Here is a 14453-nt window from a genome sequence, read left to right on the forward strand (position 1 = left end):
CTAGATGGAGAGGAAGCATGACATGTAGGAACTGAGGTAACAAGCCATGAGCCACATGGCAGCATGTAAATTAATAGAAATGGGTTAATTTAAGTTATAAGAGCTAGTTAGGAACAAGCCTTACCTACAGGCTGAGCTTTCATAATTAATTATTAAGTCTCTGTGTTGTGATTTGGGAACTGGTAGGTGGGACAGATTAAAAACTCCCTACATGTGCTATTTATAACCAGGTCTTGCACACAGCTTTTTTATTGAGCACAGCACCATCCTCACTAGACAGGCAGAAACTCATCACTGTTTCATAGAGCAGAGTGCAAAGGCCAAGTGCACTTAAGTAACATATATATCCAAATTCATATAGCCAAGGATTCAAACCCAGGCTAAAGGTTTAGGGACCACACTGACTTCAGATTATCAGCTGTGCAGTATTAAATGTATTCTGATTTCCACATAGGCTGTTCACACTTGTGAGAAAATGCAATTTAGAAGGTGCCCAAAGACATTTATACAGGACTAAGAAGTTCTGGTGCTCCACACACAGCGGGATAACTACCTTACAATTTATTCTGTTTATAAAGACTTAGAAGAGGGTTGGAGAGATGGCTTAGAGGTCAGGAAGAAGCACTTATTGCTCTTTCAGAGAACCTAGGTTTAGTGCCCAGTGCCCATCCTGGGCAGCTTACAACCTCCTGAATTCTGCAGACACTACTTGCATGTCACATACACACACACACACACACACACACACACACACACACACACACACTCACACACAAATGATGATGATGATGATGATGATAAAATTTTAAATAATAAAAGAATTAGAAGAGCAATGTTTAAGGATTCTCAATACAAAGAAATAACAGGGGTCTAAGAAGCTGAAAATGTTGATCACCCTCATTGATCATTATACTTTCACATATGTACGGATGGATCATTTTCACCCTACAAATGCAGAATTATGTGTCAATCAAAACCAAAAAAAATGTGCACTATTTTTATTATTTGACTGTTGATTTCATTCTCTCTACTAATAAATTTGTGATGCAGAAAGTATAGTGAAGACATACAAGCTCAAAGAAGAAAATTTAAGTGACTTCATAATTTTGCCACCTAAACACACCTACTGCTAACATTTTGTTCTAGATATGACAACTTGACACAAGCTAAAGTCATTTGAGAGAAAGGAACATCAATTAAGAAAATGCCGCCATAAGACTTGACTGTAGGCCGGGCGGTGGTGGCGCACACCTGTAATCCCAGCACTCGGGAGGCAGAGGCAGGGGGATCTCTGTGAGTTCAAGGCCAGCCTGGTCTACAGAGCTAGTCCAGGACAGGCTCCAAAGCTACAGAGAAACTCTGTCTTGGAAAAAAAGGAAAAAAATTAAAAATTAAAAGACTGGACTGTAGGCAAGCCTGCAGGGCATTTTCTTAATTAATGGTGGATGGGGGATCCAGCTCATTGTGGATGGGGCCACTTATGGGCTGGTGGTCCTGGGTTCTATAAGAAAGCAGGCTGAGCAAGTCATGAGGAGCAAGCCAGTAAGCAGCACTCCTCCATGGCCTCTGCATCAGCTCCTGCCTCCTTGTCCCTGCCCTGTCCTGACTTCCTTTGATGATGTGTAAGCCAAATAAACCTTTTCTTCCCCAAGTTGCCTTGGTCATAGTGTTTCCTCACAACAATAGTCAGCCTAACTAGGATACATTTTATATCTCCTTTGAGGTTTTCTCACAATCCATTTATTATTTTATTTTTGAGACAGGGTTTCACTCAGGCCAGGAACTCACTTCATTGCTGATGATGACTTTGAACTTCTGATCCTCCTACCTCTACTTCCCAAGTGCTGAGCTTACAAGCAAGCCAGGTTTGTGCAATGTTGGGGATCAAACCCAAGGCTTACGCACACTTGGCAAGTGGTTCATCAACTGTACTACATCCTATACAATATTTACACCTAAGTCATATTTTAAATGTGATCACTTATATGTGTGGGGTTTTTTCTTGCTTGCATACAGATAACAAATAATGTTTTGTCAATGAATACCTTTCTAAAATAGACTTAGTAGATGAGATTTACCAGAGCATGAGCAAGACAAAGGGCTCACATTCTCCCTCATACATGGATCCTACAAGAATTTTTAGAGTACTGTGTATAGAAATACTTTTAAAGAACTCATACCAACACGTGAATAGGGATCACTGAAGACTACAACACTTGGGTTATTCTCCTTCTTATTTACACCTGCCTCATCCTTTGTTTGTAACAATAGATTCATTTCAAAATTTAAAACTTGAAAGAATCTGTTTTGTAACAAGCTCAGATCTAGTCCTGAACACACAAAGTCTCCTGCAGCTGTTAGAGTTTTCCATCAGCTCTCTTATTACATATACACAGTGGCTAATATGCATGTCACAGTATTCAACTGCAATCAGTTCCCATGATTGGTCAAATTAGAGAGGTGTTCTCTTTGACTTGGAATGGTCTTTCAGCTTGACTAAATGCTGAGAGTACTAGGGTACTGTAGTTATCTGTCTAACTGATCCTTTCTGTGGAGCACCCTGAAAAGCAAGAGCCTGAAAAATTACAGAACTATTTGTGTCTTCTCTTCAAAAGTCCTACAAATGTGCTAACAAGATGGCTCAGAGGGCAAAGGGAGGTGAGCAAGCTTGCTGCTGAGCATGATAATCTGAGTTTATCCAAAGGACACACAAGGCAGGAGAGGACTGACTCCCTGCATCCTCTGACCTCCATATGTAAGCCCACACACACACACACACACACATACACACACACACACACACACACACACACACACACACACACGTAAGTAAATATAATTTTTAAAACTTCTGAACCTTTCCATTTTAAAGACTTTAAGTAGAGCTCAATGACATGTTCTATAATTAGATGGCTTTGGCATTTAAAATATGCTAAAGCTGTATTTGTCCAGATTCCTTCTCAACTCCAGCCATTAAAGAAAAGCATACCACTAATAAATTATCAGATGTATTTTAAGCCATGCTGTTTTTAAGCAATTCAGGCCAAGGCTCACATGCTGAGCTCAAGTAGCCATGGAGGCAGCCAGGTGGTGAAGCTCAGGGCCAGATGAGAAATGACTTAGAAGAAGAACTCTGGGAAGCAGGTGGAGACTCTCATTCCCAGAGTCTCAGAAGAACGTGAGAGTATCCATCTCTGGTGGATGGATACAGGAACATGGCAGCATTTGTAGGCTTCCTCGGGGAAGAGGAGGGCTTTTTTCTGACATTTTACTGTCATACACATACCCTAAAGACCCTGAGTCTTTAGGCAGAAAATTCTACATCCTTAAGCCATGATTTATGACACACAGAACAAAATAAGCCTTAAAAATGAAAGCCTTTTTTAAAGGGTTAAGATAAGATACTAATGTTGAAAAAAATGGGAACTTGGAAATGAGGACTGTATAAGACGTTAATCAAATACTCACTCTGAGTCTAAATGCTGTGTCAATCTTACTGTCAAAGGGGAAGAGGCACAAGACCCAGACATGGGCATTCTGTGTATCAGTGACTTTTCCACTGCTGTGATGAGACACCACGACCAAGGCAACTTACAGAAGAAAGAGTTTATTCGGGTCTTACAGTTCCACAGAGTTAGAGTTAGATCAACCTGGTAGAGAACACGGCAGCAGGCAGGCATGGCCCCCAGTGACACTCTCCTCCAACAAGGGTACACCTCCTAATCCCCAAACAGTTCTACCAGCTGAGGACCAGGTATTCAAATACATGAGTCCATGAGGCCTGTTCTCCTTCAAACCACTGAAAATTCACCATGACAAATAAATCTTGCTTATATCTCAGGTAATGGATTAAAGTTGGATTTTTGCATCATCCTCTTTAATATAAAAGTGGCATTGAGGTTTTTTTAAGTGAAAGCTCTCATTTTAAAAGTACATAGGCATGTCCTTTTTTTTAAGATTTATTTTTATTTGTAATTATGTGTACCTGTGGCTATGCATACATGAGGCCAGAGAGGGTGCCATCAGATCCCATCGAGCTGGTGTTACAGATGGTTGTGAGCTGCCCCACGTGGAACCTGGGAACCAAGCTCAGGTCTTCCGTAAGAGCAGCAAGTGCTCTCGACCACTGAGCCCTCTCCCCAGGCCCCGCTGGCATTTCTTCGTAAGAACGCGCGAAGCAAAAGTATACAAACGCCATACGGCAATCATGCGGGCATGAAACAGGCTTAACTAGAAACAGCACCAGCCAGACTGCCTGGAAACAATCTCATCTGCACCAAGTTGCCGATCGGACTTCCTGTGAACAGGGGAGTCTCACAGTTCTTCTGAGACGGGTAGTAGGAATTATTTCACTCCTTTCTCCGAGTTAGCAGACATCTTAACGCACGCACTAGAGAGAGTGTGTGGGCAAATATCAGAGCCCAGCATCCAGTTTCCTTTGGGGCTTACTCCTTGTGGCTCTTTACCCTGGGCTGCTCTCTTTCCACCCTGCCTCACTGCCTCCCAGCTCTTCCTTCTCCTGAAAGCAGTTTTCAAGATGAGAAACTACACAACATCTGTGATTCAGAAGGAAGTTTGTCGCTCAGTACCAGACGCTGCCAGAATCCTCCTCCAGCATAGTCCTTGTCTCAGACTAGCGCCCCCTGGTGAGCTCAGTCTGTATCCTAAATACAGAATCCTAGCATAGAATTTTGGGCCAAAAACCTGAGACTCCCCACCTCCTGGGGCCTCCTCCAATGTCTCCACACAGGATGAATGCCTGTCTGAACTCCAGGTGTTGGTTTTCATGGGCTCCATTTTTCAGATATGACAATTCGCTGGTGAGCCTGGTTTGCACTTAAGGCCCTCAGCCTACTTCATGTCAAGCTCAGATGTGAATCATAGCAGGCAATGGACTGTCTGAAATCAAAGGGTAAACAACTCTAGAAACAAACAACCATGGTATCATCCATACAGCTCTATATAAGAACACCCGCTGCAACCTAGTCACAGAACACAAGGAAAGTCTAGGAGGAACTGGCTCGGAGCTTAAGGTCACACAGGGAACGGGAAAGGGACAACTGGAACAACAGCCAAATATGAAGATGGTATTATTAGCAAATGGTACAGTTGGGGCTACGACTAGAGTAGATAAACCACCAGAGCCAGATTAAGGAGGAAGTCAGCCAGCAGCCTCAGTGTCCACAGGGCATCTGAAGGGTCCTGAAGCTATAATGAGACTGTAAGATCCCACTTTCCAAAATCTCACTTAGGAAAGTCCTAGAAGTCACTGATCCGACAGGGCTAACACAGCTGCACTAGGGGATAGACATAGGAGGATTTTAAAGGCAAGGCCAGCCTTGACTACATAGCAGGAGCCTACCTCCCAAACCCAAAATAAGTAAATAAAGACGACAAGAAAGAGCAGGAGACCGTGGGGCTGAACTAAGCCAGGGAATGAGATAGGAATGGAGGCAGTCAGTGATTTGATCTAACATCTAACATCAAATCACTGGGATATTAGAGCCAATTGCTGGTGAGCAGTGATGAGACCAGAAGTCAAAATACCTACTTTGATGGTAGGGATGAAGGAAAAAGAAAAGCTGTTCTGAGGGAAATACTTGTTTCTAGACTCTAGCGGAGCTTAGCGTCCTAGCCACCACCTGATAAGGGGACCCAGGGAACAAGTAAAACTGAAAAGCAGGTGTTCCCTGGAGGTCTGGAAGGAATTGGATGTGTGGAGCTGGAGAATCTTATATAGCAGCTGACAGGGACAGTTCGGGGAAGGATGTATGTGCTGAAAGTAGGTAAACATAATGCAGGACTCCGGGGAAGGTTGTGTCTCATCCAAGACAGAGTAAGGAAAGAAACTCAGCGGATTTGAGGAGCACTAGAACTGGTAGGAGATATGGCATTTTCCAGGTGTAAATTTCACAAGCTGCACATGTGAGGAGACCCTGGTACCAGGGATGGCTTATAAGATGCCTGACATGCTGACAGCAGAGATTGGAGAAAGGGGGACCCGAGATTGTGGACTGCTGTAGATATCGCTCTGTATAAATACAATGCTGATTGGCCAGTAGCCAGGCAGGAAGTATAGGCGGGACAAGGAAAGAGGAGACATCTGGGAAGTGGACGGCTGAGGTAAAAAGGACGCTGCCAGCCGCCTTGATGAGAAGCAAATGTTAAAATACTGGTAAGCCACGAGCCACGTGGCAACTTATAGACTAATAGAAATGGGTTAATTTAGGGCCGGGCACTGGTGGTGCACGCCTTTAATTCCAGCACTCGGGAGGCAGAGGCAGGTGGATTTTTGTGAGTTCGAGGCCAGCCTGGTCTACAGAGTGAGATCCAAGAAAGGCGCAAAGCTACACAGAGAAACCCTGTCTCGAAAAAAAAAAAAAAAAAGAAAGAAAGGAAAAGAAAAGAAGAAAAGAAAAAGAAAAAAGAAATGGGAAATGGGTTAATTTAAGATAGAAGAACAGCTAGCACGAAGCCTGAGCCATTAGGCCAAACAGTTTAAATAATATAAGAGTCTGTGTGTTTATTTTATAAGTGTGCTGTTGGACTGTCGTGGCTTGGCGGACCCGGAGAGACAATGCTAGCATTCCCCTCCAGATCTTCTGCTTAACATGCCTCTAGAGGGCCAAGGCAGAAATGCCTACATGTCCCAAAGTCATGCTTTATGGTGTGCACATGTTTTGTCCTTCTCCATATAAATACTTCTTGTAATACTAGTCTTTTTCTTCTATCTGCTCTTCATGTTCTGTGTTCCTAGACCAATGGTGATTTCTGTGATGCAGGAAAGGAGTGAAGTAAATTTCACCGGAAATTATACAGATATGATCACCCAGGCTGGGGTCAAGGCAGTTATTCAGGTCATGGGAAAGAACCTACAGCCTGGGGAAGCTTTTTAGGCTTAGATAAACTGTACCGAATGTGTGGTCAACTATAGCACATTATATGATTTGTATCAACACACTGTACTCAAATTGGCCATGATGAATAATTCAGTTTCTGAGGATATTCCAAAGACATTGTGTAAAACTTGGGATCCTAAGGGGTATTGGCTGAAGACTGTGGCTGGAGTAACATATAGATGGGATAACATATAGATGGGATGACAAACTAAAAGTGTGAGAACCTACAATAGGAGGAAAATGGTGGCCTCCACCAAGAAAGGGAGATGGCAACTTTAATGCAGATATTTTGATTCCTCCTGAAGGAGTGTGGAGACGATTTGGCAATGGTTGGAGTGATTCCTGCGAGTTTTATTGGGTTCCTAGATTAAAAAGAGCTGCCAGGAAAAGTGAGCTTCCTTTTGTGGAAGCTCTATAAATTAGATTAGTTCTTCCTTAGAACTGTTGGGATAAGAAGGACAAAGTCACTGACTTGCAGGGGCAGATCTCTTGTCTGAGGTCATTGTGTGCCTTGGTGTTTGCAGAGGGCTGAGGAGGAACTTAGGTGGCTGTGGGGGTCTTGAGGTAGGAGCAGGCTGTGTGAGAAGGAAATGACTGTCTGGTACATCGACCACTGTTCTTATTTTTATCTTTTTTTGTGAAATTGCATGTTGCTAGCCTCCGGGTTAAGTGCTCAGAAGATTGTATAATCATTAATAATAAAAATGGATTATGCTTGCTTTGGTGTTAAGTCTGGGATAGTTCCTGTGTTCAGTAAAAGATGATGAAGAATATATTGGTGATTTTCTAAAAATAACCTTTGGAATCATAAGAACATTTTGTACTGGGTGATTCCCCCCCCCTTTTTTTTTTCTGTTTCCCCTTTACTTATGATACTAAAAGACTGAGGTCACCAGGACAAAAGCAGAAGCTAAAGGAAGCTTAAAGAAGCTATAGCAAAGAGGCTACTTAGCAATTGCAGAAGCCCAAAGTGACTGTCAGCTTACACTAACACTGTCTCTGAGTTGTTACTGCGCCTTCGAAGTATCCCATTCTTCAGACCCCTAAAACTGCTGAGGCTAGTCCCCAGAGCCCCAGGAAAGTTGTGCATGCAAGACCCAGGGAAAGCCATGCATGCAGGACCCAAGGAAAGTCGTGTATGTGAGACCCCGGGAAAGCTATGCATGTGAGACCCAGGGAAAGCTGTGCATGTGAGACCCAGGGAAAGCCGTGTATGTGAGACCCCAGGAAAGCTGTGCATGTGAGACCCAGAGAAAGCTGTGCATGTGAGACCGGGGGAAAGTCGTGTATGTGAGACCCCGGGAAGACAGTGCTTGTACTACCTTTGCATTTTGATCCACAATTTTCTTCAGATTCTTCAGCAGATGGTTGTTGGGACCGCCTTCTTTCTCATTAACATACACAATCCTATCCAGGTCTGGGAAGTTCCGGTTCAGGTCTATTCCCTGGGCATTGCTGCGGCCTACAAACCAATCCTTCAGCTCACCTGGCTAAGAAAGACAACAGAAAAGTCATCGGTATTTACTCCTACTGCCAATACCTACTTCAAATCCCTATTATTGCTCTCAAAAATAATTTACTGAGGTTATCTATTACTATCCCCTCCCACACTGCTGTGTTCACTCATGAAGGTGCCCAGTTTAAAATATTTGTTGTAAGCATTTTGAAAAAAAAAGTATTTCAATGAATGATTTTTTAATTAATAATAATTATGTATAAGAGACGTTTACCAGATTTCAATAAATAGTGGTACAAACTCACTGATCATAGGTGACCTCTTTAAAAATCATATTGTCAACAATTAGAATAAGTAAAACTGCCTCTGTGAATCACAGCAGACTGATTTTTAAGTATACTAAGTAATAAGTAATATTAGGAACTTAAGATGGATTAGACATGAGTCTCTTATATGTTAATAGCTCCTACGCCTCTTACAGGCTTCTTTAAAAAGATGCATTCTGTTTCAAAATTCAGAACAAAAGATTCTAAAAGTCTTTACAATTAAAAAATGATCAATATGAGAGGAGATAAATATGTTTATAATGTTTAATTGTTATACAACATGTATCCAGATTTTACCTTTTACATCATAAATGGTATATACAACAACTATAATGTCCCCCAACAACTATAATTGTCCAATTAAAATGGAAGCACACATATACTCTCTTACAAAGCCATTAGTGCCAGATATAGTGGTGCACGCCTTTCATCCTAACACTCAGGAGGCAGAAGCAGAGGACCTCTGTGAGTTTAAGGAGAGCCTGATCTACATAGCAAGTTCCAGGTCACCTGGGCTACATAGTGAGACCCTGTCTCAAAAAGAAAGACATTGTTCTTATCCTGACACTTAAAATGTATAAAATTATTTTTATTGTAAACATGAAGAACTTGTTTTGTTTTCTTTTCTGTACTAGTCTTTAATAAAAGCTGCAATTAAACCTCTGTAAAATACTGATCTAATCGGGAGTCATTCTTTCTTCCTTCCAGCAGAGAGCGCTATGACACCAGTTCACACAGCTACCGGCATGGCCGTTAGCATTGCTTACAGTGGTTCTCAGCCTTCCTAATGCTGCGACCATTTAATACAGTTCCTCCGGCTGTGGTGACCCCCAGCCATAAAATTGTATTTGGTGCCACTTCATAACTGTAATTTTGCTACTGTCATGAATTATAATGTAAATACCTCTGTTTTTCAACCGTCTTAGGCCACTCCTGTGAAAGGGTCGGTCAACCTCAAGGGGGTTACAACCCACAGGTTGAGAACTGCTTCTTTAGAAGCAAATTTGCCTGGTCACAACTATAGATAAATCGATATTATTTATTTAACAGTCCAGAAAAACATAAAGCATTAACTTATTTACAAACTTTCTCAGCAAAGCTTCTGCTAAAGAAACATATCCTTTACAGTGTTAACTTTTTTCTTACCAGCAAGTTCTTACAGCTGGACTATGTCCCTCTCATACTCTCTGTGATCTCTATGCTTTATGATGGCGTTATGGATAGACAAGCACACGTGTACTAATATTATCAGAAAGATGAAGAAGGCAGGCCACATCCACCGTGCCGGACACTCACCTGAGATGCCGCCTTCTCAAAGCCGTCGGGGTTCAAGGAGGGCATGATATGAATTCGGGTGCTGTGGATCAGGTTGACAATGGTCTCGTTCCCTTTCTGGTACTCATTACACAGGTACTGGGCCAGGAAAATGAGCAGTTCCCGTCCAACTGCCTCATTACCATGCATGTTCCCAATGTATTTAAACTCAGGTTCACCTAGAAAACCAAAAACAGATGGTGAGAGGTATTTCCTATGTCAACAAAGAGAAGGCAGACGACACACATGCTGTGCTGGTTGGTTTTTATCAACTTGACACAAACTTAGACGTTCTGTTAAGAGGGAATCTCAGTGGAGAAACCGCTTCCATAAGACCGGCTGATAGGCAAATCTGCAGAACATTTTCTTGATTAAAGATTGATGTGGGAGGTCCCAGCTCACTGATATACCACCCATGGGAAGTTGGTCCTCAATGGTACAAGGCTGAGCAAGCCATGGAGCCCAAGCCAGTAAGCAGCACACCTCCATGGCCTCTGCTTTAGTTCCGGTCTCCATAGACCTGCCTTGATCTTGCCCTGACTTCCTTTGACGGTGGACTGTAATGATAAATTGTCAGCCAAACACATACACACACACACACACACACACACACACACACACACACACACACACACACACACCTTGCTTTTGGCCATGATCTTTATCCCACCAATAGAAAAGAAGCAAAGACAAAAATATATGTTATGTATCTGTTAATTCATCATGAATAACCCTCTAGAAAGGAAGCCTAAGGAATCTGCCTGGGATGCTAGAGCTAGCCAAACACCTATGATTCCATCCTTCCAGTCCGCTCTCATTGCTGACTACCTCCTGCAAACTGTGTCCACACACAGTTCCAGTATGAAGGCCTGACATCTGGTGTGACTGCATTAGGAAACACAGTCATCAAGGATGTAATTAAGGTTCAATGAAGTCCCAAGATTCTTGCTGAATTAGACCTGTTGTCCTTACAGGAACATAAGATTCAAGAACTCTCTCCTCTCTGAGGAGAGACCCTGTGAGGCTCCAGAAGTGGGTATGGCCTATATGCCAGGAAAAGAATCCCAACCACAAACCAATTCTGCCACACCTTGACCTTATGTTTCTAGCCTGCAAAGCCGGGGAGGGAGTGATCTCTGTTGCTTAAGGCACCACCAGTATAGTCTTTTGTGATGGCAGTTTAACCAGGCCTACCGACTAACACTGATAAGATACTCTGTGCCCTAGTAGGCTATACACTGCACTTTGTTTTCTTACATACTCCTCAGCAAACATCTTAAAGAGAAATATTGTTACCCGTCTCCTATCTACAGATGGATGAACTGAAATCCACACTGCTTAAGAAACCTGACCATGACTATACAGCCTATGAGACCAGAATTCAAATCTTGGCCTTCTCAGTAGTTAGAAGTCTATTCTCTCTCTCTCTTTCCCCTGAGTCATAAAGATTAAAGATTAAAAGGAGACAGACTGTGTGGGATCAAACCCCTGTACCAGTTTGTACTGGCTGATCTTCTGTAAGTCATTCAGCTCTCATTTTCTCTGCTTTCCCATCTTAAAAATAGAGGAAACAATGGAGAAGATCAGATAGAAATAATTACCCAGCCGGGCGGCGGCGGCGCACGCCTGTAATCCCAGCACTCGGGAGGCAGAGGCAGGCGGATCTTTGTGAGTTCGAGGCCAGCCTGGTTTACGGAGCGAGATCCAGGAAAGGCGCAAAGCTACACAGAGAAACCCTGTCTTGAAAAACCAAAAAAATAAAAATAAAAATAAAAACAAAAATAAAAATAATTACCCAGCATAATATGGGGGACAGATATTTCTATTATCATGATGGCACAAATGAAGCCCAAAGAAAGAAAGTATTGCTGGAAGACTCTGAAATGGAATGCAGTTGCTCATTTCTGCTGTTCTCGGTTACGTTCTGGGAGGAGTCATGACTTTTCAGAGCACAGTGGCCAAGTGGTCATCCCTGATCCTTCCCGTCTGCTCCTTTCTGCATCTTCTGCCTCAATTTCTGCAGTAGAAAGAATTTTCCTACTATAAAAATCGTGAGGACTGCTCCTCTGGATATTAAAAGAGACATCATAATATCTCATTCTCTCTCTCTCTCTCTCTCTCTCTCTCTCTCTCTCTCTCTCTCTCTGTCAGATGTATATTCCACAAATATTCTTTGACTAGGATTTCAGACCATCTGACTGCAGTGGCTCCATCTCACTGTGCAAGCCTGTTCCTGTGTGTCCTCCTGTGTTCTCCTCCTGAGTTTATGCTAATCTTAATCTAAGGATCAGGTAGGAAATGGGTCACTGCTATTTATAGCCAGCTCGATTTGTTTTCCTTGGAGGAAGAGTCTATAACTAAACTACCTGCCAGGGACTGGTCTAGGGGTATGGGGGGAGATAAGAAGGATGGGAGATGTTCCCTTTGCTTCTGGCCTTACATCACACATGTTTTCTTTCTGTGGAAAGTGTGCACTTGCTACCTTCCCTCACGGTGTGCAACATCTGCACCTGACACCTTCCCTCACTGTGTGTAACATCTGCACCTGACACCTTCCCTCACTGTGTGCAACATCTGCACCTGACACCTTCCCTCACTGCATGTAACATCTGCACCTGACACCTTCCCTTTCTGTGTATAGCATCTGCACCTGACACCTTCCCTCACTGCATGTAACATCTGCACCTGACACCTTCCCTCACTGTGTGTAACATCTGCACCTGACACCTTCCCTCACTGTGTGTAACATCTGCACCTGACACCTTCCCTCACTGTGTGTAACATCTGCACCTGACACCTTCCCTCACTGTGTGTAACATCTGCACCTGACACCTTCCCTCACTGTGTGCAACATCTGCACCTGACACCTTCCCTCACTGCATGTAACATCTGCACCTGATACCTTCCCTTTCTGTGTATAGCATCTGCACCTGACACCTTCCCTCACTGCGTGTAACATCTGCACCTGACACCTTCCCTCACTGTGTGTAACATCTGCACCTGACACCTTCCCTCACTGTGTGTAACATCTGCACCTGACACCTTCCCTCACTGTGTGTAACATCTGCACCTGACACCTTCCCTCACTGTGTGTAACATCTGCACCTGACACCTTCCCTCACTGTGTGTAACATCTGCACCTGACACCTTCCCTCACTGTGTGTAACATCTGCACCTGACACCTTCCCTCACTGTGTGTAACATCTGCACCTGACACCTTCCCTCACTGTGTGTAACATCTGCACCTGACACCTTCCCTCACTGTGTGCAACATCTGCACCTGACACCTTCCCTCACTGCATGTAACATCTGCACCTGACACCTTCCCTTTCTGTGTATAGCATCTGCACCTGACACCTTCCCTCACTGCATGTAACATCTGCACCTGACACCTTCCCTCACTGTGTGTAACATCTGCACCTGACACCTTCCCTCACTGTGTGTAACATCTGCACCTGACACCTTCCCTCACTGTGTGTAACATCTGCACCTGACACCTTCCCTCACTGTGTGTAACATCTGCACCTGACACCTTCCCTCACTGTGTGTAACATCTGCACCTGACACCTTCCCTCACTGTGTGTAACATCTGCACCTGACACCTTCCCTCACTGTGTGTAACATCTGCACCTGACACCTTCCCTCACTGTGTGTAACATCTGCACCTGACACCTTCCCTCACTGTGTGTAACATCTGCACCTGACACCTTCCCTCACTGTGTGTAACATCTGCACCTGACACCTTCCCTCACTGTGTGTAACATCTGCACCTGACACCTTCCCTCACTGTGTGTAACATCTGCACCTGACACCTTCCCTCACTGTGTGTAACATCTGCACCTGACACCTTCCCTCACTGTGTGTAACATCTGCACCTGACACCTTCCCTCACTGTGTGTAACATCTGCACCTGACACCTTCCCTCAATGTGTGTAACATCTGCACCTGACACCTTCCCTCAATGTGTGTAACATCTGCACCTGACACCTTCCCTCAATGTGTGTAACATCTGCACCTGACACCTTCCCTCAATGTGTGTAACATCTGCACCTGACACCTTCCCTCAATGTGTGTAACATCTGCACCTGACACCTTCCCTCACTGTGTGTAACATCTGCACCTGACACCTTCCCTCACTGCGTGTAACATCTGCACCTGACACCTTCCCTCACTGTGTGTAACATCTGCACCTGACACCTTCCCTCACTGTGTGTAACATCTGCACCTGACACCTTCCCTCACTGTGTGTAACATCTGCACCTGACACCTTCCCTCACTGTGTGTAACATCTGCACCTGACACCTTCCCTCACTGTGTGCAACATCTGCACCTGACACCTTCCCTCACTGCATGTAACATCTGCACCTGATACCTTCCCTTTCTGTGTATAGCATCTGCACCTGACACCTTCCCTCACTGCGTGTAACATCTGCACCTGACACCTTCCCTCACTGTGTG

The 14453-nt window shown here is 43.9% G+C and overlaps 1 protein-coding gene across 1 annotated transcript in view; it reads right to left on the minus strand.

Moving 5' to 3' along the window:
• The window catches only part of Cpe (carboxypeptidase E), a 103343-nt gene that overhangs the window by 18759 nt on the left and 70131 nt on the right, over positions 1–14453 (minus strand). Inside the window, exons 2-3 of the mRNA XM_036209521.1 lie at positions 9978–10174; positions 8222–8389 (exon numbers count right to left, since the gene is read on the minus strand). Coding sequence (XP_036065414.1) covers positions 8222–8389; positions 9978–10174 — 365 coding nt within the window. The remainder of the gene's footprint in view (positions 1–8221; positions 8390–9977; positions 10175–14453) is intronic.

The sequence above is a fragment of the Onychomys torridus genome, chromosome 17, assembly GCF_903995425.1.
Source record: "Onychomys torridus chromosome 17, mOncTor1.1, whole genome shotgun sequence".
In the NCBI taxonomy this organism is placed as follows: domain Eukaryota; kingdom Metazoa; phylum Chordata; class Mammalia; order Rodentia; family Cricetidae; genus Onychomys; species Onychomys torridus.